The sequence below is a fragment of the Elgaria multicarinata genome, chromosome 11 (assembly GCF_023053635.1).
Source record: "Elgaria multicarinata webbii isolate HBS135686 ecotype San Diego chromosome 11, rElgMul1.1.pri, whole genome shotgun sequence".
Lineage (NCBI taxonomy): Eukaryota > Metazoa > Chordata > Lepidosauria > Squamata > Anguidae > Elgaria > Elgaria multicarinata.
This window is the reverse complement of record NC_086181.1, coordinates 11,844,988-11,871,326: the sequence shown is the minus strand read 5'-3', so window position 1 is coordinate 11,871,326 and position 26,339 is coordinate 11,844,988. Positions and strand designations below refer to the sequence as shown.

General features: G+C 45.4%; 2 protein-coding genes across 3 annotated transcripts; one reads left to right on the top strand and one right to left on the bottom strand.

Moving 5' to 3' along the window:
* SCRN2 (secernin 2) lies at positions 1-15,525 on the top strand. Of its 2 annotated transcripts, none has more exons than XM_063136458.1 (9): positions 1-107; positions 2,408-2,586; positions 4,790-4,971; positions 5,963-6,162; positions 7,617-7,832; positions 10,276-10,441; positions 13,067-13,247; positions 14,071-14,251; positions 15,438-15,525. In XM_063136458.1, exons 2-8 carry the CDS (start codon positions 2,413-2,415, stop codon positions 14,227-14,229), a joined length of 1,278 nt encoding a protein of 425 aa, XP_062992528.1. In that variant the 5' UTR covers positions 1-107; positions 2,408-2,412; the 3' UTR covers positions 14,230-14,251; positions 15,438-15,525. The 2 variants fall into 2 exon arrangements, with proteins under 2 accessions (XP_062992528.1, XP_062992527.1); XM_063136457.1 differs by lacking the exon at positions 15,438-15,525 and adding an exon at positions 15,222-15,289 and having other exon boundaries at positions 24-107.
* Positions 15,353-24,776, bottom strand: LRRC46 (leucine rich repeat containing 46). The gene is made up of 7 exons (XM_063138163.1): positions 24,652-24,776; positions 23,087-23,195; positions 20,605-20,651; positions 19,127-19,236; positions 18,124-18,193; positions 17,473-17,636; positions 15,353-16,527 (listed from the first exon to the last, which is right to left on the bottom strand). Exons 1-7 carry the CDS (start codon positions 24,774-24,776, stop codon positions 16,148-16,150), a joined length of 1,005 nt encoding a protein of 334 aa, XP_062994233.1. The 3' UTR covers positions 15,353-16,147.
* Positions 24,777-26,339: the final 1,563 nt, after the last annotated feature.

Sequence of the window (26,339 nt, the reverse complement as noted above, 5' to 3'; positions counted from 1 at the left end):
AATTTGCTCCTCCGCCCCACCCCTGGCCGAGCCGCTCAGGCCTCTGGACCCGGAAGGCGCAGCGGAAAGGGCCCTTTCTCCTTTTTTGCATCGGAACTTGAAGCCTTGTGAGTTGAAAACAGCTGGAGGAGGACTTGGGGGGTGGGGGGTGGAAGAGGGTAGGCATGAGCAGAGTAGGGGGAGAAGGTGGGATATGGATCTTGCGGCCAAGGGTACCCCCTAGGACGCGCACGCTTCACCAGGTTCAGTCTGCATCAGCCTTCCTCAACTTTGGCGCCCTGCAGAGAGGTTGGACTACAACTCCCATTATCCCCAGCCAGCATAGCCTAACTGGTTGCGAGATGCTGGGAGTTGTAGTCCATCCCCTCTGGAGGGCACCAGGTTGGGGAAGGTTGATGTGGAGGTGGCCGGGATAAAATTGCAAAGTGCTCGTAAGCGGGCGTCAGCACTGGAAAGCTCCATTGGGGAGGGTATATTGGCGTGTGGATCCTGGATTTCAAAAGGGGGGGAGCAGAAGGGGTTAATTGAGAGGGGTGTGGAAGAGTTGGAAAGGGGTGGAAGGGGTGATCCGCCACCCCCAGGGTCTGGACACTATGGAAGACTGAGAAATTACAAGGAGGGGAGTGTATATGGGGGCGGGAAACTGAATGATTGTTGCGAGGTATTTTGGAGCGGAAACTCTCCCCCAGGTTCTGATGGGCTTGGGTGAATTAGCATGTGCATTGGGAAGTGTACGTCAAGGGAGACGCTCCGTCACATCTGTGCGGGAGGGGGGAGAGTGCAAGACTCCCCCCACACACACACACAAAGTAGACATCGCTAAGGGGGGGGTGGGGGATAAAAGTTGGAGGAGGAAGGCTTTGAGTATTTTAATGGGTAGGTGAAGGATTTAGGCAATGAAAAAGGATTGGGGAGGTTGGCCATGGTTATTGTTTTTATTTATAATCATGCCCATCTGTGTGTGTGTGTGCTCTCTAGAAAGGATGAGAGGGTAGGTCCCTGCCCTGAGGAGCTCACAATCTAAGATGGAGAAGTTAACAGAGGAGGAAGCAAGGGGAGAATATGCATTTATTTCAGTGACTTTTGCTTAAGCTTAGTGACAGGAAGATATATTATTTCAAGAAACTCTGCGCCACCTTTCAGGACTAAGCTCTTCCAAGCTGGCTTACAAAACATAATTAAAGCCACAAAGCAATTCTGAATATACAGTTAAAACAATCCAATTGCAAAAAATATATTATTAATTTATTTATTTATTTCATTTTTATACCACCCAATAGCCGAAGCTCTCTTAAACAGCTGTAGTTTAAAACCCAACTCATCAATTTTTTAATGGAATGCTCTTTGAAGTAAATAACTTTTTAAAGTTGTCTTACAAACAAAAGGGGGCCATATTTTTGGGAGAGAGTTCAAGAGGTACATGGCCACCACTGAAAAGGCCCTGTCTCTAGTGCAGGCGTAGGCAACTTGGGGCCCTCCAGATGTTTTGGCCCACAAATCCCATCAGCCTTAGCCTGCATAGTCAATGGTGGGGGAAGGATAGAAGTTGTAGGCCAAAACATCTGGAGGACCCCCAGTTGCCCATCTCTGTGAGTTTAGTGCTTGGCTGTCTGCTGGATGTTGACAGCAGGAACCCATCTTAAGACCCAAGCAATTCTGTATGGGTGCAAGTGGCTCCAAACAGTTTAGGGCTTTAACAGTCAACTCCTCCACTTTAAATTGAGCTAGGGAACAAATAGCCAGCCAGTGCAGCTGGTACCCCATAAGCATCCTAGCGGTTGCATTCCATACCAGCTGAAGTTTCAGAGCAGTCTTTAAAGGCAGCCACCTTTAGAGCACGTAATACAGTAGTCTAGCCTGGATGTGACCGGGGCATGGGTAACAGAGGCAAGTTTCATTTTCTCTAGTGTGGCATATGGTGAGCTAATCTAAGGGCACAATCTTGTGCACTGCTGGCTGGGAAATGCTGGAAGTTGTAGGGCATTTTTTTGCCTAAACATGCATAGGATTACACCTTAAGCTGATCACAGGCACTCCCATCACTTGTGCCTCCACTGATAACATGAAGTCCAGGGAAACCCCCAAATAGAAATTTTAAAAATGTAATAATAATAAACGGCAAACTTTCACATCCAAAACATGAGTTGCATTGCATCCAGATCAAACACAGATAAGATATAAGCAAGATGTAAGCATTTCAAGGGATCTGTTATTCCCATTTATGTTTGATGCCCTCATATATCTTAAGTCAATAAACTAGTTTTAAATCAAATTGAATTGATTCTGAGAGGTCAGCAGGAGCCCACCTACCCACCCACCCCATGTAGGAAAACAGGGATCCTCATCCAGAGCTTGGAAGGTGCAAAGGTGCCAGTTTTCAGCTACCTTCTTGTGGGTTTGCCCATAGATAAGATGGCTGAACCTCGGAGCCACGTCCCCTCCTCCTGTGATTGCTTCGTCTCGCTCCCTCCGGCCTCTGCCACCAGAGAGGTCATCTTTGGCAAGAATTCAGACCGACCGAGGGACGAAGTCCAGGAGGTGGTCTATTTCCCAGCCGGATGTCACGCCAAGGGTACAAAAGTCCAGGTGAGTTGAAACCTGGGGGAAGGGTGGAGTAGTGATGGGTTTGGGGAGGACCATATTGCAGAAACCAATGGGGAGTGGAGGATCCCAAAGTACATTTTGCAGTAGTCCATCACAGGGGTGCAGAACCTTAGGCTGAGGGGCCAAATCCGGCCCTCTGGGATTCCCCAGAAGGCCACACTCCTTTCCTCTAGCTCCTCCACCTGCCTAAGCACCGAAAGTTTGGTGGCTGGGGAACATTATTTGTGCAGTTTCCCTGAAATGCTGAAATGCTTTTCCTAAGACTTAGTTACCAGCAGTAGGCGCTTTAAGCTACAATATATTGGGTGTTTTGCTTTGGCCCTGCACCCTTTCCTTTGATCCCACCCCTTTTACATTCAGCCCCACCTACTACTGGAATGTGCCCCCCCCCCCCCGAGTCTCTCTCAGAAATAGAGTTCGGCCCTTGGGCTAAAAGAAGTTCAACAGCCCTGTGTTAGACACACACACACACACACACACACCCCTCTACCTTGTTTTTGATGCCCCAGTCTCCAAGATCACCCATATTTCATACACTGTCAGGAAGGAGAATGACATTGGTCCTTAAAGCAGTGCAGACATGGTTCCACTTTACACAGATAGTGCCAAGGCACACAATTTATTTATTTATTACATTTCTATACTGCCCAATAGCTGGAGCTCTCTGGGCGGTTCACAAAAATTAAAACCATTCAAAATATAAAACAACAGTATAAAACCATAATATAAAATACAGTGTAAAAGCTCAACCAGATAAAAACAGCAGCAATGCAAAATTACAAATTTAAAACCATGTTATTTAAAATTTATAGATTGTTAAAATGTTGGGAGAATAAAAAGGTCTTCACCTGGCGTCTAAAAGCATATAATGTAGGCGCCAAGCGAACCTCCTTAGGGAGCTCATTCCACAGCCGGGGTGCCACAGCAGAGAAGGCCCTCCTCCTGGTACTAATTACTAATGTATATAAATAGATATAAAACTAGGGTACGCAATTCTTAAATTACATATACACACACAAAATATCATCACTGTGATAGTGAGAATGCAGAAATACAATTATTATACCAAGCTGAATAAACTATATTGTATTTTGTACTATGGTTTTATATTGTTGTTTTATACTTCAAATGTTTTTAATTTTTGTGAACTGCCCAGAGAGCTCTGGCTATTGGGCGGTATAGAAATGTAATAAATAAATATAAATAAATAATAAATAAATAAATATTTGAAACAAACTGTTAATAAGATGATGATAAAGAGCAACAAGCTTTATCTTCAGTCTTATGAAGAAATTATAACAAAATTAAACAGGTTACTTCAGTGTTATAAACAGGCATCCGGTATATTTTCATACCCTGCTTCGCGAATGGCTTCATCAGCAAATATCGTATAACAACTCCGACTAATTGGCAATTGCCGTGAATGATAAGCAGGAAATATTCTTCCACTGCAAATGGAGAATCATTTGAAGTCCCAGCCAAACAGGTAACGCCTCAGCCACCAGCTGTAATGAAGAGTTCACCGTATCTGAGGCGTTACCAGGCGTTTGACCTGGTTCCACTGACATAAAATATCCCATCCCAGCATCATGGCTGAAATGGGGCAGGAGACTGAATACCAGATTTGTGGATTTCCATCTTTTTCTTTTCTTTTTAACTCGCCCTGGGTCTTTTTCTTGGTGTAAATAGGGTAATGCATGCAACCTTCCCCAGTCTAGTGTCTTCTGTGTTGGCTGTGGATGATGGGAGTTGTAGTCACACACTTGGAGGGCACCTAGCTAGGGAAACATATCACTCTTTGTAGGGAAAAGCAAAAATTAAAGCATCTTTAGAGTTTGTATGGATGTGGCCTTTGTTTCGAAGGTGGATTTTGGGCTTCTTGATACGCATCTCCCGTTCCTTTTCCCGGTATTAGTGTCAAAAGATAAACCTCAGAAAATCCTGACTGTTCTTCTGAGACATGTCAGGCTTGTCAGGTTTTCCTGCCCTGTGTAGGGAAGGTTGTGCTATAAAATGCCCACCAGAGGGTGCTGTCCCATTGAACTGTACAGGCCACGTAATTGCTGCTCTCTTCTCCAGTCAAATTCTGCTCGTTTCAAATGCAGAAGAGAACCAGGAAGCAGAGCGACTGTAAGGAAACATGATTCTCTCCCCCCCCCCATCTGAAAGTCCTCTCTCTTTCCAGTGCACGTACATTGAAGTGGATCAGGTGGAGAGGACCCACGCAGTTGTTCTGAGCCGACCTGCCTGGCTGTGGGGAGCTGAGATGGGGGCCAACGAACATGGTGTCTGTGTCGGCAATGAAGGAGTGTGGACCAAAGAGCCGGTTGGGGAGGAAGAAGCCTTGCTGGGCATGGATTTGGTCAGGTAAAGAGGCCAGGTCATGTGGGGCACAAGCTGGTGAATCCACACGCAGCCCCGGCTGGATTCCCTAGCCTTCTGTCCTGGCACCACTAGTCCACATGGAGGCTGTGCTACCATGGCTATTTTCATCCCTAATACTAAACCATGGTTTGGTTTTATGAAGATGAGTTGCGGCAAACCTTGGCTTTGTTTATTCCTCCCTTTCCCCCACCCAATGCCAGTGGTGCAACGGGGTAATTTTGGACCTTGGATTTGGGACACAATCATACACTTGTTTAAACAGAAAAAATATGTATAACTCCCAGCATTCCCCAGCCAGCATGTCAGAAATTGGAAGTCAGAAATATCTGCTGATCTGCTGTAAATCACCCAAATAAGCTCTGGTGGGTTTTTAGAGAACACAGGGAATATTTGGCATTCCCCAACCAGACGAACAAATCAGGGTTAAGTACTGGTTGTCTTTTTAACAGCGATGGCTTTAAAAGGGGTTAAACAAATTCCTGGAGGAGGAGGAGGCTATCAATGGCGATTTGTCCTGATTGCTATTTGCTACCTCCAGTATCAGAGGCAGTAGGCCTGTGTGCACTAGTTGCTGGGGAACATGGGTGGGAGGCTGCTGTTGCACTCAAGTCTTGCTTGTGAGTTTCCCATGGGCAGCTGGTTGGCTAACTCTGTGAACAGAATACTGGACTAGATGGACCCTTTGTCTGATCCAGCATGGCTCTTCTTATGATCAGTTGCTATTTGCAAAATTTCTTGCAGTTTTTGTAAGTTATCATACAAATATAATATAAAATAATATATTTTTTTTCACATTATGTTGCAGAAATTTTCTTCCTAGTTCCCACCAAGTTCCCTTTTACGAGGTATACTGACTAAATAGATTGGGGTTTTTTTGGGTTGTTGTTTTTTTACTGTAAATTCAATGCATTAATGATAAAGCAGTTAACAGCCAGGCCTGGGGTGCTAATAAGAGCCAAACTGCGCATTTCAGACTGGGCTTGGAGCGGGGCAGCAGCGCTTCTGAAGCACTCCAGGTCATGACGACGCTCCTGGAACGCTACGGGCAGGGGGGCAGCTGCAAGGAGGAGCCGACCCCTTTCGTTTACCATAACACCTTCCTCCTGGCGGACCGCACCGAAGCCTGGGTCTTGGAAACAGCTGGGCACTTTTGGGCGGCTCAGAGGATTCGAGGTGAGCATTTTTGCTAAATAAAGGTAGCCAGAGGTGTTCTTTTGCCAATTGTCTGGGCTTTGTTTGCTCGGTCCCAATACTCTTGGTCTGGATTCTGCACCAAGAGGACAATGGGAATTGCAGTCCAACAACATTTGGAGGGCCAAAAATTGCCCATCCTGGCATTACCAGGACATGCGTTACAGTGATTATGCCCACATATCCCAGGAGTGGGACGGAGTAGCTGGTGCGCTATTGAAGTTGTGAAAGGGGCATTCCTGGCCACTGTGACTTGAGAGTCAAGCAGTACAGCCGGGTCCAGGAGAACTGTTGCTTTTGAACAAACACGTTACCCCCTACGGCTGTGCCAGTCAGATGTTTGGTCTGCCCATGCCACTTTGTATGGGTAAACAGTTCTTAATGTTTAATTTAGCGTTGTGAGCTAATTTAAGTGATGTGGACCTGCAATAATGGTGGTGGCACCAGAACATATATCAGTGTGCTTCACTTCAAGGCCTGAGGGTCACTGGTGGCTCCCAGTCACATCACATGTGGCACTGTGCCTCTCTCTTATTCTCTCTCTTCCTCTCTTAGCAGTAGCTGCTCACTCTCAGCCGGGGCTCTCTAGCTTTGCCTTGCAGTGTGCTCTAATGCTGGGCCAGCTGCTATGATCTCTCGGCTACAAGAGGAGGCTTTGGGATCTGTCAGCTGTATGGTGACGGAGAATGCAGGAATGATCGACCAGTTAGCTGTGGTGGGGGAGAGGCCCCAAAGGCAAAGAGCTATGTGATTGGCTAGCTGCAGTGATGCATTGTGCAGGCGCTGAAGGTTGAGAGGAAATGGAAAGTGTGGGCAAGAGAGAGAGTGTGAGTGAGTGCAACATGGACCTTCACTGATTAGAGCGGAGTGCACACTCAATGACGAAAAAAATATCCATCCCAGTCCAAGGACCAATTCTGAGCTTGTCAAAATTGCCTGGTGTGTCTTGGAGATCGACTGCTGCGGCCTTGCTTGGACAGTGTGGAAGGGATGAGAGACCTCCAGCCGAGTTCACTGTGTATCATCACCGCCCAGGAAAAGCCCCCAAGTGCCTGGAGCCAAAGTCACTGCTCCTGGAAAAATAGGGAAGATCACTGTCCCTATTCACTCCCTTGCTTATTTATTTATTTATTTTAGGTGACCTTTTAAAAAAAAGTATTACTTGTTTGTTTGCCTTTTGTCATTCTATAAAATGTTGGAAACATTATTAGTTAAAAAGTCCAGGAGAACTGATAGAAAAGGATGCCTTTAAATCCACGAGACGAAAATCAAGGCTGTTGAGAGGCAACTTACAAGATTTAGGTCAAAAATCTCAGGCTGTCAAGACGTGCTTTGGAATCGTTCCATGAGCAGAAGCATTCTTTTCTTAAACTTCCCAGTGGTTCAGGCGGATCTGTTGTCTCCCCCCAACCCCCGCACCTTTCCCCCCTCCACAGAAGGTGCCCGCAACATCTCCAACCAGTTGAGCATTGGTGTGGACATTACCGCTGAACATTCGGGCCTACGGCAACACGCCCAAAGGCAGGGGTGGTGGAGTGGCAAAGGGGAGTTCAGCTTCCAGGAGGTGTTCTCGCTCGCCCACCAGCCTGTCCGTATGGAGGCGGCCAAAGCTCGGTATTGTGCCGGCCGGCAGCTGCTGCACCAGCATTCAGGTAGGTTTTCAAAGTATATACTGAGATGGGCAAGGGACTCTAGGATCTGAAAGAATGAGCTTCAGTGGCTTAGGGGTCCCTTAGAGTTCCGTCGGATAGTTCAGGCATTCAAAACACTCTCCATGTGGCCCCCCGACTGGTTGCATGTACCTCCCCTTCTGATGCATGCTGGTCTGAATCGTGGTTACATGCAGTTATACTAAAGTCATGGGAAAAGATCAGGCTTAGCTACACAATTAATGTAATGTGTAGTTTGACTCTAAGTCAACCCATTGGGCCGTATGTTCTTCCTCCAGCTGGCAGTGGCGGATGAGAAAAAATGTCTTTCCCGAGCTTGCTATCTGTGGAGATCTTTATTCCCCCCACCACAATGAATACTTTTATTTATTTTCCACAAAAAACAGACACGTAAGGAAGGTACAAAAAACAAACAAAAAAGAAACACTACAAATTATGTAAACTACTACACCACACATACATCTAGTAAAATAAACACAATATATTTCATTTAAAGCGATCTTCATGTCGGACGGCAAACATCCGTTGTTTCTATATTACCAGGTACGAATTCCATAACAACAAGCTAATGTATATATATCAAAGGCAAAGGTACAGATTATAGATAAAACCCACAAACAAATAAATCATCCTTTTGCTGTTCTTGTATATACTCAATAAAAGGTTTCCAGTCCAATACATAGGAGGCTATTGTTCTTTCATGTACTAGCGCCGTTAATTTTGCCATCTCCGCCAATTCCATCACCTTGAGGAGCCGTTCTTCCGTTGTTGGTACTTGTGTTTTTTCCCCAGTGTTGCGCCTATAGTAGTCTTGCCACTGTCGCCATATGTTGAAGTAACAATCTTTGTTCTTTAAATTGATCATCCTCGCGTCCAAGCAAAAACAATTCTGGTTTCATTTCTATGTTTATCTTTTAAAAATATTGCATTAATACATGTAATTTAACCCAGTATGCTTTTGCTCTTTTACAAGACCACCACATATGATAAAAGGTTCCTTCTTGTTCTTCACATTTCCAACAGTCCCCCAAACAACCACTATACATTTTCACTAACTTTGATGGAGACATATACCATCTATACATCCATCTTATAAAAATTTCCCTTTAGTCTGGTACTTGATGTGTACTTTAAACTTTTTGTCCACATATTTTTCCATAATTCAATTGGAATCTTATGCCCCACACTGTTTTCCCATCTGACCATACAGTCCTTCATTTGTTCTTTCTCCCCCTCCAGCTGTAATAACAGTTTATATACTTTACCAATAAGATGTTCATCATTAGTACATAATACTTCTTTGAACAATGATTTTGACCCCTCAAATCCCCCCTCTTTAATCTGGAGATGCTGAGGATTGTACTTGGGACCGTCATGGAAAGCGTGTGCTCCACAACTCTGGGTCATGTGAGTTGCTAGATTCGAATGTAGCATTGCTACAGGACTCCTACCATTAGTGGTAGAACTCAAGAACTCTTGATTAAGGGGGTGGGGATGCAGGCACGGTTCAGGATACCCCCATCATAAAAATTGTCCAGGGCAAATTGGTCCTTCGTGTAGTGCAGACCTGGTTCCACTGACATAAAATATCCCATCCCAGCATTATGGCTGAAATGGGGTTTTATGGTCAGCATTCCTGACCATTGCCCATGCTGGCTCGGGCTGATGGGTGTTGGAGTCCTAAACAACTGGAGGGCACCAGGCTGGGGAAGGCTGATTTAGTGAAGCAAAGATCTGCCTCGGACTGAAACACGTAGTCTTCAGCTGGTGGAACTTGAAACACAGCAGGGTTGTGACCTGACCTAGAGGAAGTCACACTAATGGTGCTGTTGCCATTTTCTTTTTCTGCTTGACGTCTTTTAAGAGGACAAAGATGGTGGGGGATGGAGGAGAGCAGCATTTTAAGATCTCGGCCTCTCTTGATGTTGCCCTTTCGTAAAGACACAACGTCTGTGTGGTGCAGTGAGTAGTGGGTGAAGGGGAACTGATGCATCACCTGATGGGGAGAGTGCCTCTGATTACAAGCAGAGTGTTTCCCTTTCCCTGACCACCTAGGAAACACGGCTAGCCTCTCTGCATCTAGGCTTGGGTGGGCAGAAATTAGGGTTTTAGGTAGGGGTTTCAGGAATGCAGGATTTTTGGTGCCTGATATGGAAAGTTTCTTTTCTAATAAGGTTTGCAGAGAAGAATTTGCTGGTCAATTATGCCCCATTGGTCACATCTGTCTGCCTCCCACTTTGCCTCCTTTAGCGGTTCCCCAAATCTGCCATTTTTGCCTCAGCAGATAGATGATAGAGCCTCCTCTTTGGGTACATGTGAATTGTGCCACCTCTGAAAAATAAAATTAAAAAATGTATTGGTGGGACGACCCGTTTGCTGTCTCCATTGCTCTTCCTGCAGCCTCCCTTCATCTGTGTTGTTTCAGGGCAGATCACAGCTGAGACCATTATGACTATCCTGAGCGACAAGGCCAGTGGGATTTGCGTTGATTCGGAAGGCTTCCACACCACGGGAAGCATGGTGTCCGTCCTTCCGCAGGATCCCCGCCTGCCTTGCATCCACTTCTTCACAGCCACACCAGACCCTTCCAGGTGAGCCAACAACTCCAGCTTACTTACAAGTGGCAACTGGCACGCATGGGATGCCTCCTTCTGCCAGTTGCTGCCAACTTAGCCTAGCTAGTGGAGGGCAGCTCACTAAGGCCGCTCAAGCCCCGGACTGCACTCTGTCTACATGGGGCTGCCCTTGGTGGAAACTACAGCAGGGCTAGACCATGATGGGCAACCACTTAGGGAAACAGGATCTAGAGCCTTGCATCGATACTCTAGCATTCACATTGCCGAAGGACCGCCTTCTAGTCATAATTCAAGGTGGCTGTTGTCACAACCCTCCGCAGCTTGCTTACTATAGAGCAGGATGGGGAACCCGTGGCCCTGCAGATGTTGTTGGACTCCAGCATGGCCAATGGTCAGGGATGATGGGAGTGGGAGTCCAGCCGTTGGAGGGCCACAGGTTTCCCCACCCCTCTCTTAGTGACTGCCTCCCGCCATAACGTTAAATCTTGGAAAAGACATGCGCACACATGGGTTCAAATCGCCACTCCGCCGTTGAGCTTTCTGGACGGCTTTGGTCAGCTTCCAGGCTTGACTACTGAAACATGCTGTTCGTGGGGCTGCCCTGAACAACAATTCAGAAGCTTCAACTTGTGCAGAATTTAGCTGTGCACCTTCTCTCAGCCTGTTCTTCACTAGTTTCATTGGTTAGCAATATGTTCATTTGAAAGGAAGAGGGAAATGGAGGAGCAGATACCGTTCATATTTTGTGCAGATGTCCTAAAATTCAGGAATATTGGAACATGATTTTAGAGACTATAAAAGACACAACTGGCTCTGACTTGCCTTTTGGTCAGGTAAATGCTACTGGGTTGGATCTAGACTTAGTCAAACAACAAGATACCCTTTCTTTAATGGACTGGATGACAAGAACCAAGAATATGGAATTTGGTCCACCTGATTAAATTGATAAATATTATTAGGGTTCGAGCAAAGAGAGGGAAATAGCAGGCTTTTGTTTTTCTTGTTTTTTGTTGTTGAAAAATGGTCATGATTTGCAACATTTTAAAACAGGACAAGATGCAACCATATGACGTATTGTGAAAACTATAATTTTATTGTTATGTATTTCGTTGTAATAGTGGATTATTATGATGAACTTTCATATTTTTCGATAACCTTAATTTTATATACATTGTTTTAATTAGTGAGAAAGGTTTTTCTGAAGGTTTATCTATGTTTGGTCATATTTCAATTTGGATGAATTTGCTTGTAACTTATAACATCATATTTACATTTTAAAAACAGTTTAAATGGCATGGGATGGTTTAACCCTTAAAGCCCATCACAGCTAAGGGCCCACATACCTGAAGAATGATCTCTACCTAGTCCTCGTACCACTTGAGATCTGACTAACTGGCATATCTTGCTACTCTTATCCCTGTTGTAGGTAAGGGTGGTAGAACTAGGGTGTTTATAGCAATGGTCCCTAAACTGTACAACTCTTGATCTGAGGAAGTGTTTGTGTATCTGAATATAACAGCCTTCCCCAACCTGGTGCCCTCCAGATGTGTTGGACTACAATTCCCAGCAACCTCAAGCTAGCCAGTAGGGGGATGGTCGAAGTTGTATTCGAATACATCTGGAGGTCCACACACCTGTATGTGTACTCCAACACATCTGAGGAAGGCTGATATAATATATATTCACCATCTATGTATCTGGTACTTTACAAAGAAATACAGGTATTATGGGTCCCCTATCCAAGGGGTCGGCAATCTAAAACAGATGCAGGGAACCAACAGAGCAAGGGGCAAAACAGAAGCATGGGTGGGTAACCTGAGGAAGAATATATGATTATTTCAGTTGCATGTACTGTGGCCTTCTTACAGCAAAGGAGGCTTTCCCAACCTGGTGTCCTCTATGGCACTGGTGGGCAGAAGGAAGATCTCTTGAAGTTTTGGTCTTGAACTCCCAGAAGCCCCTGTCAGCATGGCCAATAGTCAGGAATGCTGGGAGTTGAAGTCGAAAACAGCCGGCGATCTCCTGTCTGCCCACTCTTGCTGTAGGTGTATTGAACTACAACCAGCTGGCTGGGCATGCTGGGAGTTGAAGTCCAACACACCTGGTTGGGGAAGGCAGCAATAAGGTCTAGGGTAAAAAACATGAAATGAAAATTGACATCCCTGCTGGGACTTAGAAGGAACTGTACTACTTTTCTTTTACTGCAAGCTTTGATTGATTCTGCGGCTTTTTAAACCTATTGTTTTGTGTTGACTTGTTTTTATAATGATTTTAGGTTTTGTTTATCACTTTGAGCTGCAGAAAATCAATATTTTGTATTTTAATTGGTTTTAGATTTATATCATGCTGTCATCTTTGTCTCTTTTCCCGCCCGCCCGCCACTGCCCCGTCTTGCTTTAGGGCAGGGATGGGCAACTCAGGGTCCGCCAGATGTTTTGGCCTACAAATCCCATGATCCCTAACCATTACATATGCTAGCTAATGTAGATGGGAGTTGTAGGCCAAAACATATGGAGGGCTGCAAGTTGCCCACCCCACCTTTAGGAATCGGGTAGGTGTTGAAATTGAAATCATTCCTTAAGAGTGCCTGAGTTTTGAATGAGGTACCTGACAGAACCCTCTTTCTCTCTTGCTTGGCAGGTCTATCTTCAAACCCTTTATCTTTGTTCCCAACATCACTTCCTTCCCCCAGGTGAAATCACCAAGCTTTGGAGACAAAGACCCCATCAGGGAGACGCCTCGGTTTCAGAGCCGGGTCGACCGACGACATGATCTCTACCGGCAGCATCAGTTAGTCCTGGAAGCCATGGATCGCAATGAGGTGACCTGCTCCGCTTTTTGTGTTCTTCTGTTAGCTTTCAGCCTCTTGGTTTCACTGTTGTGCCACTGCCGTGGGTGGAAATGGCAGGGAGGCAAGTTTCAGCCTTTGGAGAAGCTTCCGAATGGTAAGCGTTTTTTGAGACTGGAACAGACTGTCTGGGGTTGTGGTGGATTCGCGTTCACGGGTTTTTAAGCAGTGTCTGGATGGCCATTGCAGATCTGGCATTGAGCAGTGGGCTGGAATTCCAAGGTCCCTTCCATTATTGTATGGCTTAAGTTAGCATGAGAACTGCCAAACGACAAAATTATAGTGATTTGAAAGAGGTAAGAGATTTGTAACCCACCATAGAGTCCTTTCAGAGGCCCACCCGGAGTTTATTTGCTTATTTAGGGTAGGAGGTAGGCAACTTGTGGCTCTCCAGATGTTTTGGCCGAAAACTCCCTAGCCAGCATAGTCAGTAGTGAGGGGTGATGGAAGTTGCAGGCCAAAACATCTGGAGGGCTGCATGATGCCCACCCCTGATTTAGGGGGGATTTAGGCCCCTTGGCCTTAGGTTCTGCATCCTGGTCTTCCGGTCTCTGTGCAATTGCTTTCTTTCCACCTTCCTCCTTGTCTCTCACTTTCTGCCTTGTTGCTGTCCTGGCTCAGGAGTTGCCCCCATTTCATGCTGCTTCCAGATCAGCTCTTGGGCTCCCAGTGCCCCCTGCATGATGTGGGCATCGGGGTCTGTGGAACCCTTGGGGGATGGGGGGGGGCAATGGCATGTTGAAACATAGTGCCCTTCAGTCCACATTAGTATCCCATCCTTTCTCTTCCCTCCTAGCATGAGTGCCAAAGACTCCAGGAAACTATGCGGAAATTTCAGCGGCAGGCCTTGGAGGCTATGAAAAACTTGTTGGCAGGCTCCTTCACTCTGAAACCCCAGGAATTGGCTGACCTCTTCTGCAACTCTGTGGACACAGAACTCAGATTATATAAATGATGGTGGATCCTTACCAGGACAGGTAGGTTGAGGTTTAATCCTGCTGCTACCGAGAGTTGTGTGCGCAAATCTTGCCATTCTTAGATGATAATGAATGATTCTGTACTTTTTTTTAAGAAAAGCTTAAAATCCCTGAGTTAATACACACAGCTCATGGAATTGGATGTGATGAACTAGCCTTCCCCAACCTTGTGCCCCCCAGAGGTATTGGACTACAACTCCCAGAATTTCTGAACATTGGCTATGCTGGCTTGAGCCGATAGGAGTTGAAGTCCAAAACATTTGGAGGGCACCAAGTTGAGGAAGGGTGCCCTAAAGCTCCTTGCATAGTTGTGGTTTTGAAAAGCTCATGAAAGCTGGGTTGATCAGTGGTTATCAAGTGTGGTAGCTAAAAAATAGAATGTCTATATCTTGCATTACTTGGGGCTTCTCTGGGGTTCCTGACTGTCCACTGTCAGAGACTGGGCACTGGGCTAGATGGACTTGTTGAATGCTTATGACTATGCTGTGTGCCAATTGGGGACCTATTAGATCTCAAATCAGCAAGATAGATCAGTCTCAAACTTTAGTTATTCACTGTATTTTAGTAACTTGTGGCTGAGTTTAGATCTGTGAAGTCAAGCCCAGTACAGATGAAGGGAAGTAAGCATTTGTAGAGACCTATAATCGTTCACAGAGGGAGGAAACATTCTCTTTGCCTGTCTCCTCCTTGCTGCACAACACTGCCAGCATGTCCTGTCTACTGCAAGTTCCACCCGGCTCAGGAACTCCTTGGGCTGGATAGTTTGGCAGCAGTTGTCTCCTGAAGTTTTCCCTCTACAAAGGCAGGGCAGTCAAAACGCCCATTTGGGTGGATGAGAAGCTCCCTCCCAGCCTAAGGTACTATCAGCGAAAGCCAAGCAGCTTGGTTAGGGAGAGTGTTCAGCAAGTCACTTGCTTATGCGCAGACACACACACTTTGCTACATTAGAGCATTGTTGTTCTTTTAATAGGTTTTATCCAAAGTATAATTGGATATATATGACAGAACCTTGGAGAAGAGTTTGATTTCACTTAAAAAACAACAGCACTTTATATTCTTCAAATTTTAACTTAAAAATCCCAAACATATAAACAGATCCCAGCAGGTGAGATTTCTAGTTTATTATTATGGATACAACACAGCAGAATATCTGTGATGTGTGTGTGTTCCTGTTTCCCTTTTCCAGCTCTGAGAACTTCAAAGGACCAAGGAGAATCTCTTGCTGTCTTCTAGTCCTGCTGCTGCAATTCTGACTTTCAAGCAAATATATTTTGCTGCTGTTCCCTGCTGGCAAGATGACTAAGAACAGAGCTGCCTTCTAAACAGCAGCATAAGATCCCATCCCAAGCCTGTCTGAGAACTGATGCTATGATCCTCCAGCCTGCATCTAGCACTCACATGCAATTTGCTAGATTGTGAAGACTAGAGTTGATGCAGTCTTTTTTTTTAAAAGGACATTTATAAACTACCAATTTCAGACCTTGACTTCATGATCCAGTTTTGGGAGTGAGTGCATTTGCCAAGCTCCAGGTAGCTATTAGTTTAAATGAGGTTTCATCTGATGAATATTTGTAGTGCAGAGCTTCAACAGTTACAGGAAACCTCCCTCCATTTCAATAGAAAGGGAGCAGCCCAGTGGCCTGAGTTCTTGCAGTTCGCTTCAAGATCTCTACCCTTTGCTGAAAGGAAGTGCTGCCTAAAAATTATGGCCGTGACCATACCAGAGCTGTTCCTGACTGGTAAGCTTCCTTCCTCACCCCTCAAGGTGTCCTTGCATGTTTAGAAAAGTAGATGGACAACAACCCACCTGCCTGTTAGATTCAAGGAAGCATTGTGTTGCGTTTGAGGGAATATAAAGCTTATACAAAGTTGATGGGTTTTTTAATGATGCAATTATCATTTCTTTACTCTCCTGCTTGCAGTTTTAGCTGTGCTTGACGCCTCTCCTTTTGAGATTTTCAGCTGGGCCTGGCTGGTGCCCCCAGACTTTTCCTTTGGAGTACTTGGCCCTGTACGAAAAGTTGGATTTGTTGTTTTTAGGAGTGGGTTCGAAGCGGCGTGGTGCACAGTGTGGAGCGTGTCATCCTCCAGGGCTGGGGTTGTTAGTTCTGATACACTCAGCGCCTCGGGACTACCTTGGTTTGTGTTAAACACCAGCTGCCTCAGTTTCTGTTGTTGCTTCAGCTCCTCCAGACGGGCCTCATGCTCCTTCATTGCCTCCTCTCTCCTCCGGGCTGAGCGGCTGGTAAACTCATTGTGGAGGTCAACAAAGAAGTCTACCAAAAGAGAAGAAGAAAACGCTGCATTCTGCCGCTTGTGACCCTGAGCCAGGAGAAGAGTGGTCTACTCATGCTTTTCATTATACAAGGGCTGGGAAGCAGCAACCCCTTTCCACAAATACAGTCACCTATTGGCCAGTCTCAACCAATCTACATACAAGTTGGAGAATAAGACTTTTAAGGGTAACAGCATACATAATTCTGGCCAAAACAATATAACGTAGTTTCGTTAATATGGAGCCAGAGTAATCCAGAAGCTATTTGTTCAAGATGCACACGGAACTCTGCATCAGCAGGGGCTGTCAGTGTGGGCATGGAGGGTTCTTTCAAATGACTCATGCAACTCCACGAGCTTTGAATTATGACCAGGGTGTGTGTCACTGGAACCATGGCTCCTTTGGCTCAAACTCAGCCTAGCTAGAAACATGGAGAATTCCCCAAAGCCTTCCCATATCTGTTTCTATCGTTATTATTAATCTGTACACACAGAGAGAGACACTGGCTTATCAAGATTAAAATGTACACGCCCCCATTTTTCCTCCATAATTTGGGAATAAAACTTGGTGGTAAAGATGTAAGGATTTTAAGAACCGAAACAACAAGGATTGTAAAATGATGGTAATAATATTTTCTTCAGTGTGCCTACTATTTGTTACATCTATATCCTGTCTTTCCTATATGGAGCTCAGGAGAGTGTAGGTGGTTTCCCCCCTTTAATTTTATCCTCACAACAACCCTGTGAGGTAGGTAGCAAATGGCCCAAAGCCACCGAAGAAACTTCATAGCCAGCTGAGTAGGGATTTCGGCCAACAGACAGTTTCTCTCAACAGACAAACCACTATACCATACGGGCCTCAATGATAAACTCTGCTCCCAGGACCTGAAGCTCTTTCCTCCCCCATCTTCCTAACACCCAACACCCGGGAGAGCAATTTGGGGTACCTTTTTCTGAGCTCAGAGGATGAGACAGTTCAGGCCAGTCATCATAATCGCTGTCTTCTGAACCGTCGTCCTCCTCTTTCCTGTTTTGGGCAGGAGCTTTCCGATTCGGGACACCCTGGGTATCCAGTTCTATCAGATGGGGCAGGGCTGCCAACACACGCTCCCTTGGGATGGCAATCAAAATGCAAGAATTATAACACTTGGGTCCAACAAAAGGCACACCATCGCCAAAGCCACTGTCTTCCTAGTGAGGTGTAAGCAGCTGCTAGAGGAGCAGCAAATGTCCCATTACCACTCCCTGGTCATGCCCAGTCCTTCGACAATTGAATGCAGTGCAAGACATGGAAAAGGGGGGGTCAATCACAAAGGCATCATCATCATGCCACATTTCTCTAGCCTGGAAAGTCTTGCCTCTTCCCAAGTCTTTCCAGTAACTCTGGAGCACTTTCTTATCTACTGTCACTCATTCTATAGTGCTGCACATGCAAGATCCCCCATTCCTGTGTGTTGCCCAATGGGATCTCAGAGATGGGGCAAGTGTGTCAATAGTGTGGTGGATGGGTGCACTCTTGATCTCTCGCACACCGTTTGTACAAGCACGTGTGCATAGGATTCTGGGATGGGTGTGTGTGGATGGCTTCATGGTTTTACCTGTAGCCGTTCCGTTGCGCGCATTTATTTCTTGTCAGGTCAAGGACCACGAGGCTCTGGGGCAGCTCATCTGCATAGACCACAAAGTAGGAGCAGAGTTAGGGAAGCTAGTGAGGTGGAAATAAGTACAGGTGGCCATGGTTTGGGGGATGTAAGGCTGGATCATTAAAGTTCAGCACTTCAGGCAAAAAAAGGGGATTATATATATTCTATACTTTATTTATTTTTATTTTTTTATTTATTAAATTTATATACCACCCCATAGCCAAAGCTCTCTGGGTGGTTTACAAAAGTTAAAAAACAGTGAACATTAAAAAGTATACAAAATTTAAAATCATCAGAAACATAAAAACAACAGTATCCATTTAAAAACAACAGTTCTGGGGTCTGTTAAAAAACAAACAAACTTAGCGTTGTTAAATGCTGTTAAATGCCTGGGAGAAGAGAAAAGTCTTGACCTGGCGCTGAAAACATAACAATGTTGGCACCAGGCGAGCCTCATCGGGGAGATCATTCCATAATTGGGGGGCCACCACTGAAAAGGCCCTCTGCCTTGTTGCCATCCTCCTCCGAGGAGGACCTTAAATGTTGAGCGCAGTGTACGGGTAGGTTCATGTCGGGAGAGGCGGTCCCAATCCATGTAGGCCGGATGCTCAGCAGGGAGGCATTGCTAGGGAGCTTGGCCATGGAACCTGTTCTCAGTGCCACAGCCCATTCTCCCAAGTTGAGAAGTAAAAATAAAGGAGGCGCTGTATGAGCACATGCAGAGTGCCTTCCCTCACTACTAAATAACCATAGCCTGCTTCAACCCTTCTTTGTTTTTGCCCCTGTTTGGGTTTCCCACCCCTGCTCTATGGGTCAGATCTATCTCACTCTTCCCACTTCGTTGGCCTCAAAGAGGGCAGCTTTGGGGTGCCCAAAATGCTTAACCACTGTGGCTTAGCGTGTCACCTGAACAAAGTCTAATTCTAGGCTGTAAAGTGGAGTGTAAGAATAGTCATACCTGTGTCCAGAGTCTCAATGCAGTTCTGGGAGAGATCCAGAAACTGCAGCTTTAGGAGAGGCTGGAGGTTCTCCACTCTGCTGATGTGGTTCCCAGCTAATGACAGGAATCTGTGATTATATGGGAATGCAAGAGGTGGAGGCTGTGACATCCATGAGACCTAAGACACCACTGCTTTCCAGAGAAGAGGAACTGTATTGAAGCAAGGAGGCACTAAGGTGAAATAAGCAAAGGATTTAGCGGGTGACCTCACAAAGGTGTGATTACTTCTCACCAGGCAGTGGGAAATGTGAGATTCAGGTCTCAAAACCAAATGCTGTCAGCTCCCACCCACCCTCTTCTTTTCCTTTATTTTCTGCATTGACTAGAAACCCGCTACTAGTTTCCAATGATCACCATTACAGATATTCAACCCTTATTATTATTATTATTATTATTTATTTATATAGCACCATCAATGTACATGGTGCTGTACAGAGTAAAACAGTAAATAGCAAGACCCTGCCGCATGGGCTTACAATCTCTTTCCCTGACAATGGCCTAGTTCTCAGTGAGGTGGTAAACATTTCCTCTACATACAAAACTGTCAGGTTGGGGAGAAGGCTTCTAGGCTAACATGGGAGGGGATTTTTGTTGTTGTTTAAAGGAGCATTTAGTCATATGAGCTTCCACCTGCAGATGGAAGCATTAAAGCCCAGGCACGAGTTTACTGTCTCAGAGAGAAACAGAGCTATATGGCTTCCTTGTGTCTTCTCCCATGCTGTTTCCTGTCCCTTGAAGGGCTTTCTTATTCCTTCTTCAGGTTTCTTCAAGACTCATTTACCCTATTTCTTCGATTCTAAGACACACTTTTCCCCCCATATAAACATCTCTAAAAATGGGGTGCGTCTTAGAATTGCAGGTGTGTCTTAGGTTTTTTTTTTTCTGTTGGTGGTACTGAAATAGGTGTGCGTCTTACAATCGATGGCATCTTACAATCGAAGAAATACGGTACTTGAGGAAAGCTATCACTGGATTCCCACTCCCCTCCTTATGACTCTCCTTGCCCTTACTGTGTGGGCCAGATTGGGTAACTCCATGGGCTGGATTAGACCTATAGGATGGAGGTTGCCCTCTGCTGCACTATTCAATGCCACTTTCCCATCCCTGTTCGTTCAAAACAAGGTCCAGCTAACCAAGCGTTCCCTCTCCAACAGAAGCCAGCCAAGTGTCTCTGGAAAGCTCACAGATGGATCTTGTTCGCCTAATGTAGATTGCAAATCCTCTGAGGCTGGGACCTGGTCACTTCTGCATTCCATGCACGGTGCCTCACATATCCAATAGTAGAATATCTTACACCTCCCATTCATTACTCCATATTCCTAATCATTTGGGCTTAATTGGTGGAATTCCTTCGCCTCCATACACACTAGAACTTTATTTCAAGCTTCTGCTTCACTTATTTGAATCAAGTTGGAAAGATGAGAAATACCACTTACTTCAAGTTGGGAAAGTAGCTTAAGTTTTCAATTTTCTCTATTTGGTTCTAAAAATAAAATTAACTTGAGTCAACTTCTGAATCATAAAGGAATTCATGAATTTCCAGAAGGGGTTGGGGAGGAAGGTGTGTGTGTGTATGTATTCTATATGCACACATACACACATATATAAATATGTAGTTCTCATTGGGTTGTTTGGTGTGTGTTTTTCACCCTTTAGAGATTTCCCCCCCTAAAGATTTTATATACTTCTGCAATCCTTGGGTTTACCCCAGTTCTGCTGATTCCTCCTTGTGTGTGAATGGTTCTGTTTTGGCTACATAAAGAAACAACAGTCACAATCTCAACATCAGAAATGGAAAGAATGATAAATACATGAGTGTGCATTCCTACTGCTTGTGATCTGATTCAGTGCTGCTATTACATACAACTCAATGGGCCTGTTCAGACAATATGCTAAGCCATGGTTAGGCCGCTAACTCTTTTGTAGCAAATGATTAGTTAGCATGTTTAAAACATCGTTATGTAGCCACCTTGGCTAGGAATGGTTCACAAGACAGGCTAATTCATGGTTCACACAGCATGCTAAGCCATAATGTTTAGCTAAAAATGTTTAACCACCATGGTTTAGTTTATAATCTGAACAGGATCAATGAGTAGGACACATCCTTGAAAATGGCAGCTTATCTTTCTCCTGGGATGGTCCTACCATAACTGTAGGACTAGGTATACTCTATTTAAAATTCAAATTGATGTGCTAAAGCAATTCAAATTCTAACTCCCTCGCCCGCAAAAAAAGGTGAATTCTACTAAGGAAAATGTTGATAGGGTGACTTATTTTGCTGATGTTTTCTTCGCCTTTGAGTAGTCCTAGGGAAAGGCAAAGAAGCATGAACACATACACACCACCGCTCTGGAAACACCGCTCAGCCTCCATTCCGCAATTGCACCCTGCATAGCCTATGTATTTTCAATCCAAACTACATCGTGAAATACTTCCAACAATAGGCAATGTTCCCAGGATGCAGAACCTTGCACCTTTCCAGCTCGTGTAACACGATTGCATAATTCCGGGATACATACAGCCTTGACTCAAACAGGTGTCAGGTGTTTTTAGATGTAGAAGGAACACGAAGTACAATGCTTTGTAATGTCTCCATTTCAAGTACTTTGTAATGTTTAAATCAGGACGTGCACAAAGTCCATACCCACCCTTTCAGAGGCAAGATGTACAAGCTGTTCCCATGTCAGGAGGAAACTCATCTTCTCACAAGAGTGAGATTCATGAGTCCAGCCATTGTATGTTCCTTTGTCCCAGCATCCCCAGTTGTAACCTGAAACCTGCATAACACCAAGCAGAATCTAATCTAATTTGAAAAAAGCAAAGATAGCAGCGCTGGCTCATAAGAAAAAGCTCCAAAATGTACAGTTGGGCAATACCTTTATTAGGACAAACCAAGTGTTAAAAAATAGGGTGCAAGCTTTTGAATTCTACAAAACTCTTCATCGACCTAGCTTAGTACAGAAAGCAGGGGGTGGGACAGGGACAAAACAGTACAAAAAATAGGCCAGATATTGTGACCAAGGCCCTGTCTACACGTCGTACTGAAGGCGTATGCATGCGCCCCCAGTACGACCCCAAAACGATGGTGTAGACAGCAGCCCAGAAGAGACGGAGGAGGAGGCGGCTGGGGAACAGGCCGCATCCTTGCCGCCGCCGCCGCCTCCCCGCCGGCCTCCTGCTGCCGGGGTAAGAGCGACCCAGGTCGGAGAGCTCGGCCTCCGCTGAGCTCTCCGACCCGGGTCGCTCTTACCCCGGCAGCAGGAGGCCGGCGGGGGTGGCGGCGGCGGCGGCAAGGACGCGGCCGGTTCCCCGGCCGCCTCCTCCTCCATCTCTTCTGGGCTGCCGTCTACACCATCGTTCTGAGGTCGTACCGGGGGCACATGCATGCGCCCTCAGTACGACGTGTAGACAGGGCCAGAGAGATCTGATATTAGCCCAGATATTGTGATCTAGTCTCAGGATGGAGATACCAGACTGAACAAATGAGTCACTGCTATACTGCAAGTATTAGGATTCTGGGACAATGAAACAATGGCTGAGCTCTACACTCTGCCTTTAGATTGTGACCAATACAGATTTTCTGGTTCCAACAGCAAGTCAGCTTTCCCCATCCCCCACCTTTGCTTAACATCAGCTTGATGAAGAGTTCTAGAGAATTTGAAAACTTGGGTCATTATTTTGTGACATTTTAGTTGTCCTGATTAAGGTATTGCCCTACTGTAGATATTGAGGGGGGTTTTGTGGATGGGCTGCCTTTGTTTTAAGGGTCCTATAGTCTTCCTGTCACTTTTCTCAAGTGGGAAACTAATGTGGGTGTAAGCTTCATCCTCATGAAACACATGGGATCAAATTTTGATGGGGCCTCATCTTTCAAAAGCAATGTAATGCAAAGGTGAAAAGCATAATGGAGCACCTTACCTGTTGCAAATAGATGCTGTGGATCTGTTCTAAACCTTGCAGGTTGTCAATGCAGCTAATTCTCTCCCTGTCTAGTCGGAGGATCTGGAGAGAAGTCAAAGCTTGGGATCTGAAGTGGGAGAGATGTCTCTTAGGCATCAACAGTATGACCCTGGTCAGAAGCCACAGTGGTTAAACATTATGGCTTAATGTGTCATGTGAACCATTCCTAACATTGGTGGCTATATAATCATGGTTTAAACATGCTCACCATTGCCTGCAAAAGAGTTAGCAGCCTAAACATGGCTTAGTGTGCTGTCCACACAAGCCCTATACCTCTTCTCCTCCTTCCCCTCATGTTATCACCACTAGTATAGTGGTAAATCTTAAAGTGTGCAGGCATTCACCATGAAGTCCCCATAGCCACGCCCACAAGAAGAGTCCAAAAATATAGGCAACAGTGTTGATCCATATATCTACAAACCAGTTTTAGCAATTTTCATCTCCACAAGGAGCAGGTCTTTTGTAAAGCTGATGGCTGGATTCACACATAATGCTAAGCCATGATGCTAACCACTATGCATTGCAAATTATGTACTATGCCCATTCTGCAGAGCGTGGATTCTCAGAGTGGGGTGGTTGGGCAAATGAACTCATTATGGGTGGCAGAAATATCCCACAGATGACACGACTCCATCATGGATTCCATCAGAAAATAAACCATCTTGGCTTATCTTGTTGTGTGAACTCAGCCAGTGGATCTTAATTGTCCATTCAACAGCAAGCCACCCCCACATACTTTGCATTATATCAGGATTAGCTCACATCAATATATTGCTGCTAGGAGAATCCATTATCCCCACCCCCAGCTACAGTGACAATTGCAGCTAAGCTGAAAGGGAACGGGGAAGCCTATTGTCCCTGCTAATCAAAAAGTGCCAGTACTTTGACTTAGAGCTCCATCATACCAGCGATTTATTGCACACTCGCCATGCCTGGTATGCGGTTTTGCAACCCGATACTCACACGACCGTTGTCCACGTCCTGCACTCATTTCGCCTCTTCCCCTCCATGTTTGGTTTCTTTTTGGAGTGGGGAAAGTCTGGATTATTTTCCCTCCCTGCAAAATAAATGCGCTCCTCCCTCGCGTGTACTGGTGTCGCTAAGGGCGGTCTCGCTAACAAAAGAGGAGGGCGGGGCAATTCTCCGTTCAACTGCAAAGGGGGAGGGAGAGAGGTCCCAATTAACTCTATGTTCTTACTCCTGAGAAGGCATTTTCAACTTAAAAATGCAGAAAATGCACCCTCCATGCCTGTAGCTCCCTCATTTTTAAAGATAAAGAGATCAAACTTGGCACAGTGATAGCTCTTAAGGAGGGCTTTCAGCATGCCAAGTTTGAATCAGATTGGTTCATCCCTTACTTTTTAGGATTTTTAAAATTTCCCCCTTTAAACCCATTTTCCTGATAGTCCACCAGTGCAAAGGATCTATCTTCTTTCCTTTGATCATGTGAAGCTGTGCATCTCCAGGTTATCACTACCCCAATGAAAATGCAACACCAATTTACAGAACCACAAGATACCCACATACTCTCCAGGGTCTCTTTCTCCACTGACAAATGCAGATTCCTCTGGGCAATGAGGGATTTTGTCAAGTTCACTCCTCCTTTGAGGGACCTCTGTGAATTCTCTGAAAGCAACAATACAGGCATTCTTGTATATCTGAATCTCAAAGCACAGTGATATTTATTTATTATTTATTTATTTAGAATATTTATACACCGCTCCCCATTGAAAAATTTCAGAGCGGGGTACAAGGTAAAATGAAAATAAAAACAGAATAAAACAGTTAAAACAAAATTTAAAAAGAAGCAAAAACAGAAATCCAAGGCTGCATGTTAAAGAAAGGCTTCTTGGAATAAAGATGTTTTCTGGAGGCGCCAGATTAATCACAAAAATGAGTAAGTCTTCCAAGAGCTTGATATAGTCAGGCAAAAAATAGAATTTGGGTTCAATAGCTGGCTGGTCAATTTTTAGTGGATCACCTAGCACAAACTTGTAATTAAGCCCACAAAAAATACTAGCCTCTTTTTTTCCTAGTCTGCTGAAGGCTGACAGAAGGACAGAGTTCTTTCCCCCCTTCCTTCCTCTGGAGCCTGCTTGCTTCCTCTGCCAATGCGGAGGAGGGACAGAGCATTCTGCCATCCCCCACTAGCCTGCTCACTCACCTGCATGCAATTCCTTGTCTCCTATGGTGACCAGGGAATGATTAAATACAAGGCTGACCTAGCACTTGCTGGTTGCTGGGACTCTCACAAAGAATGCTGAAGTAGGTAGATCTTGATACCATCCATCAAGGCTCTCCTTATATTCCTATGACCTTAAGCAAGAGTGTATATCCAGGCACTTAAGAGAGATTAATTATGCCTTAACTATGGATTTTCGTTTTTTAAAAAAACAGGAAAGATTAAAGTTAGCACACCCCTCCTATAAAGGGGTTCAGTTCATAGCAAGGAGAGGGACGCTGGGTGAACCACCTCTCCTCCCTCTGGCTGCCCTCCCCCCTTTTTAATTTTTATTATCTGTATCTGTTTATCTGCACAGATACATATAATTAAAAAAATTAAAAGGGGGGAGGAACAGCCCCGTTCCTCTCCTCCTCCCCCATTTTTTTTTACAGAGGTACGGGGCTGCCCCCTTCCCTGTCCAGCCCATGGCGTCCAATCAGGGGGCACCACGGGCTGTGACAAGCCACTGCTGCCAAAAAAGTTGGGGTAAGTACCTGACTTTTTTTCAGCGGAGTTTCCAGGGTTTGCCCCCAGATGGCTTCGCAATGGTGGCTGCATCATGTAGATGACTTGCCGCTACTGCGAATCCACCCCGGGGCAAACCCTTCGTGGAGACGTGCCCCTAGAAAAGAACTATTAACAGCAGTGTTTCACCTCTTGAATTTCTCCCTGTCATGTAGGTGTGAAAGGCACAGATGACTTGCCCCCGCCTCCAACCCTTCCACACACACGTGTGGGTGTACATACACTCTTTATAATAACACACGCACACACACAAAGGCAGGCAGCTTAGTCCCACTGAAGATTTGAGGCCCCTTCAAACAAGATTACTCACCTCCAGGCATGATTGATGAAAAGGGTCAGCCGTTTGGATACAACTCTCAGTAACACAACTGCCCAGCAAGACCCAAGAGCCGTCTGTCTATGTGGGCCCGTCTGAGAATTTATGGGGCTGGGGTGGGGGGGGGAGTCGTATGATAACTACTG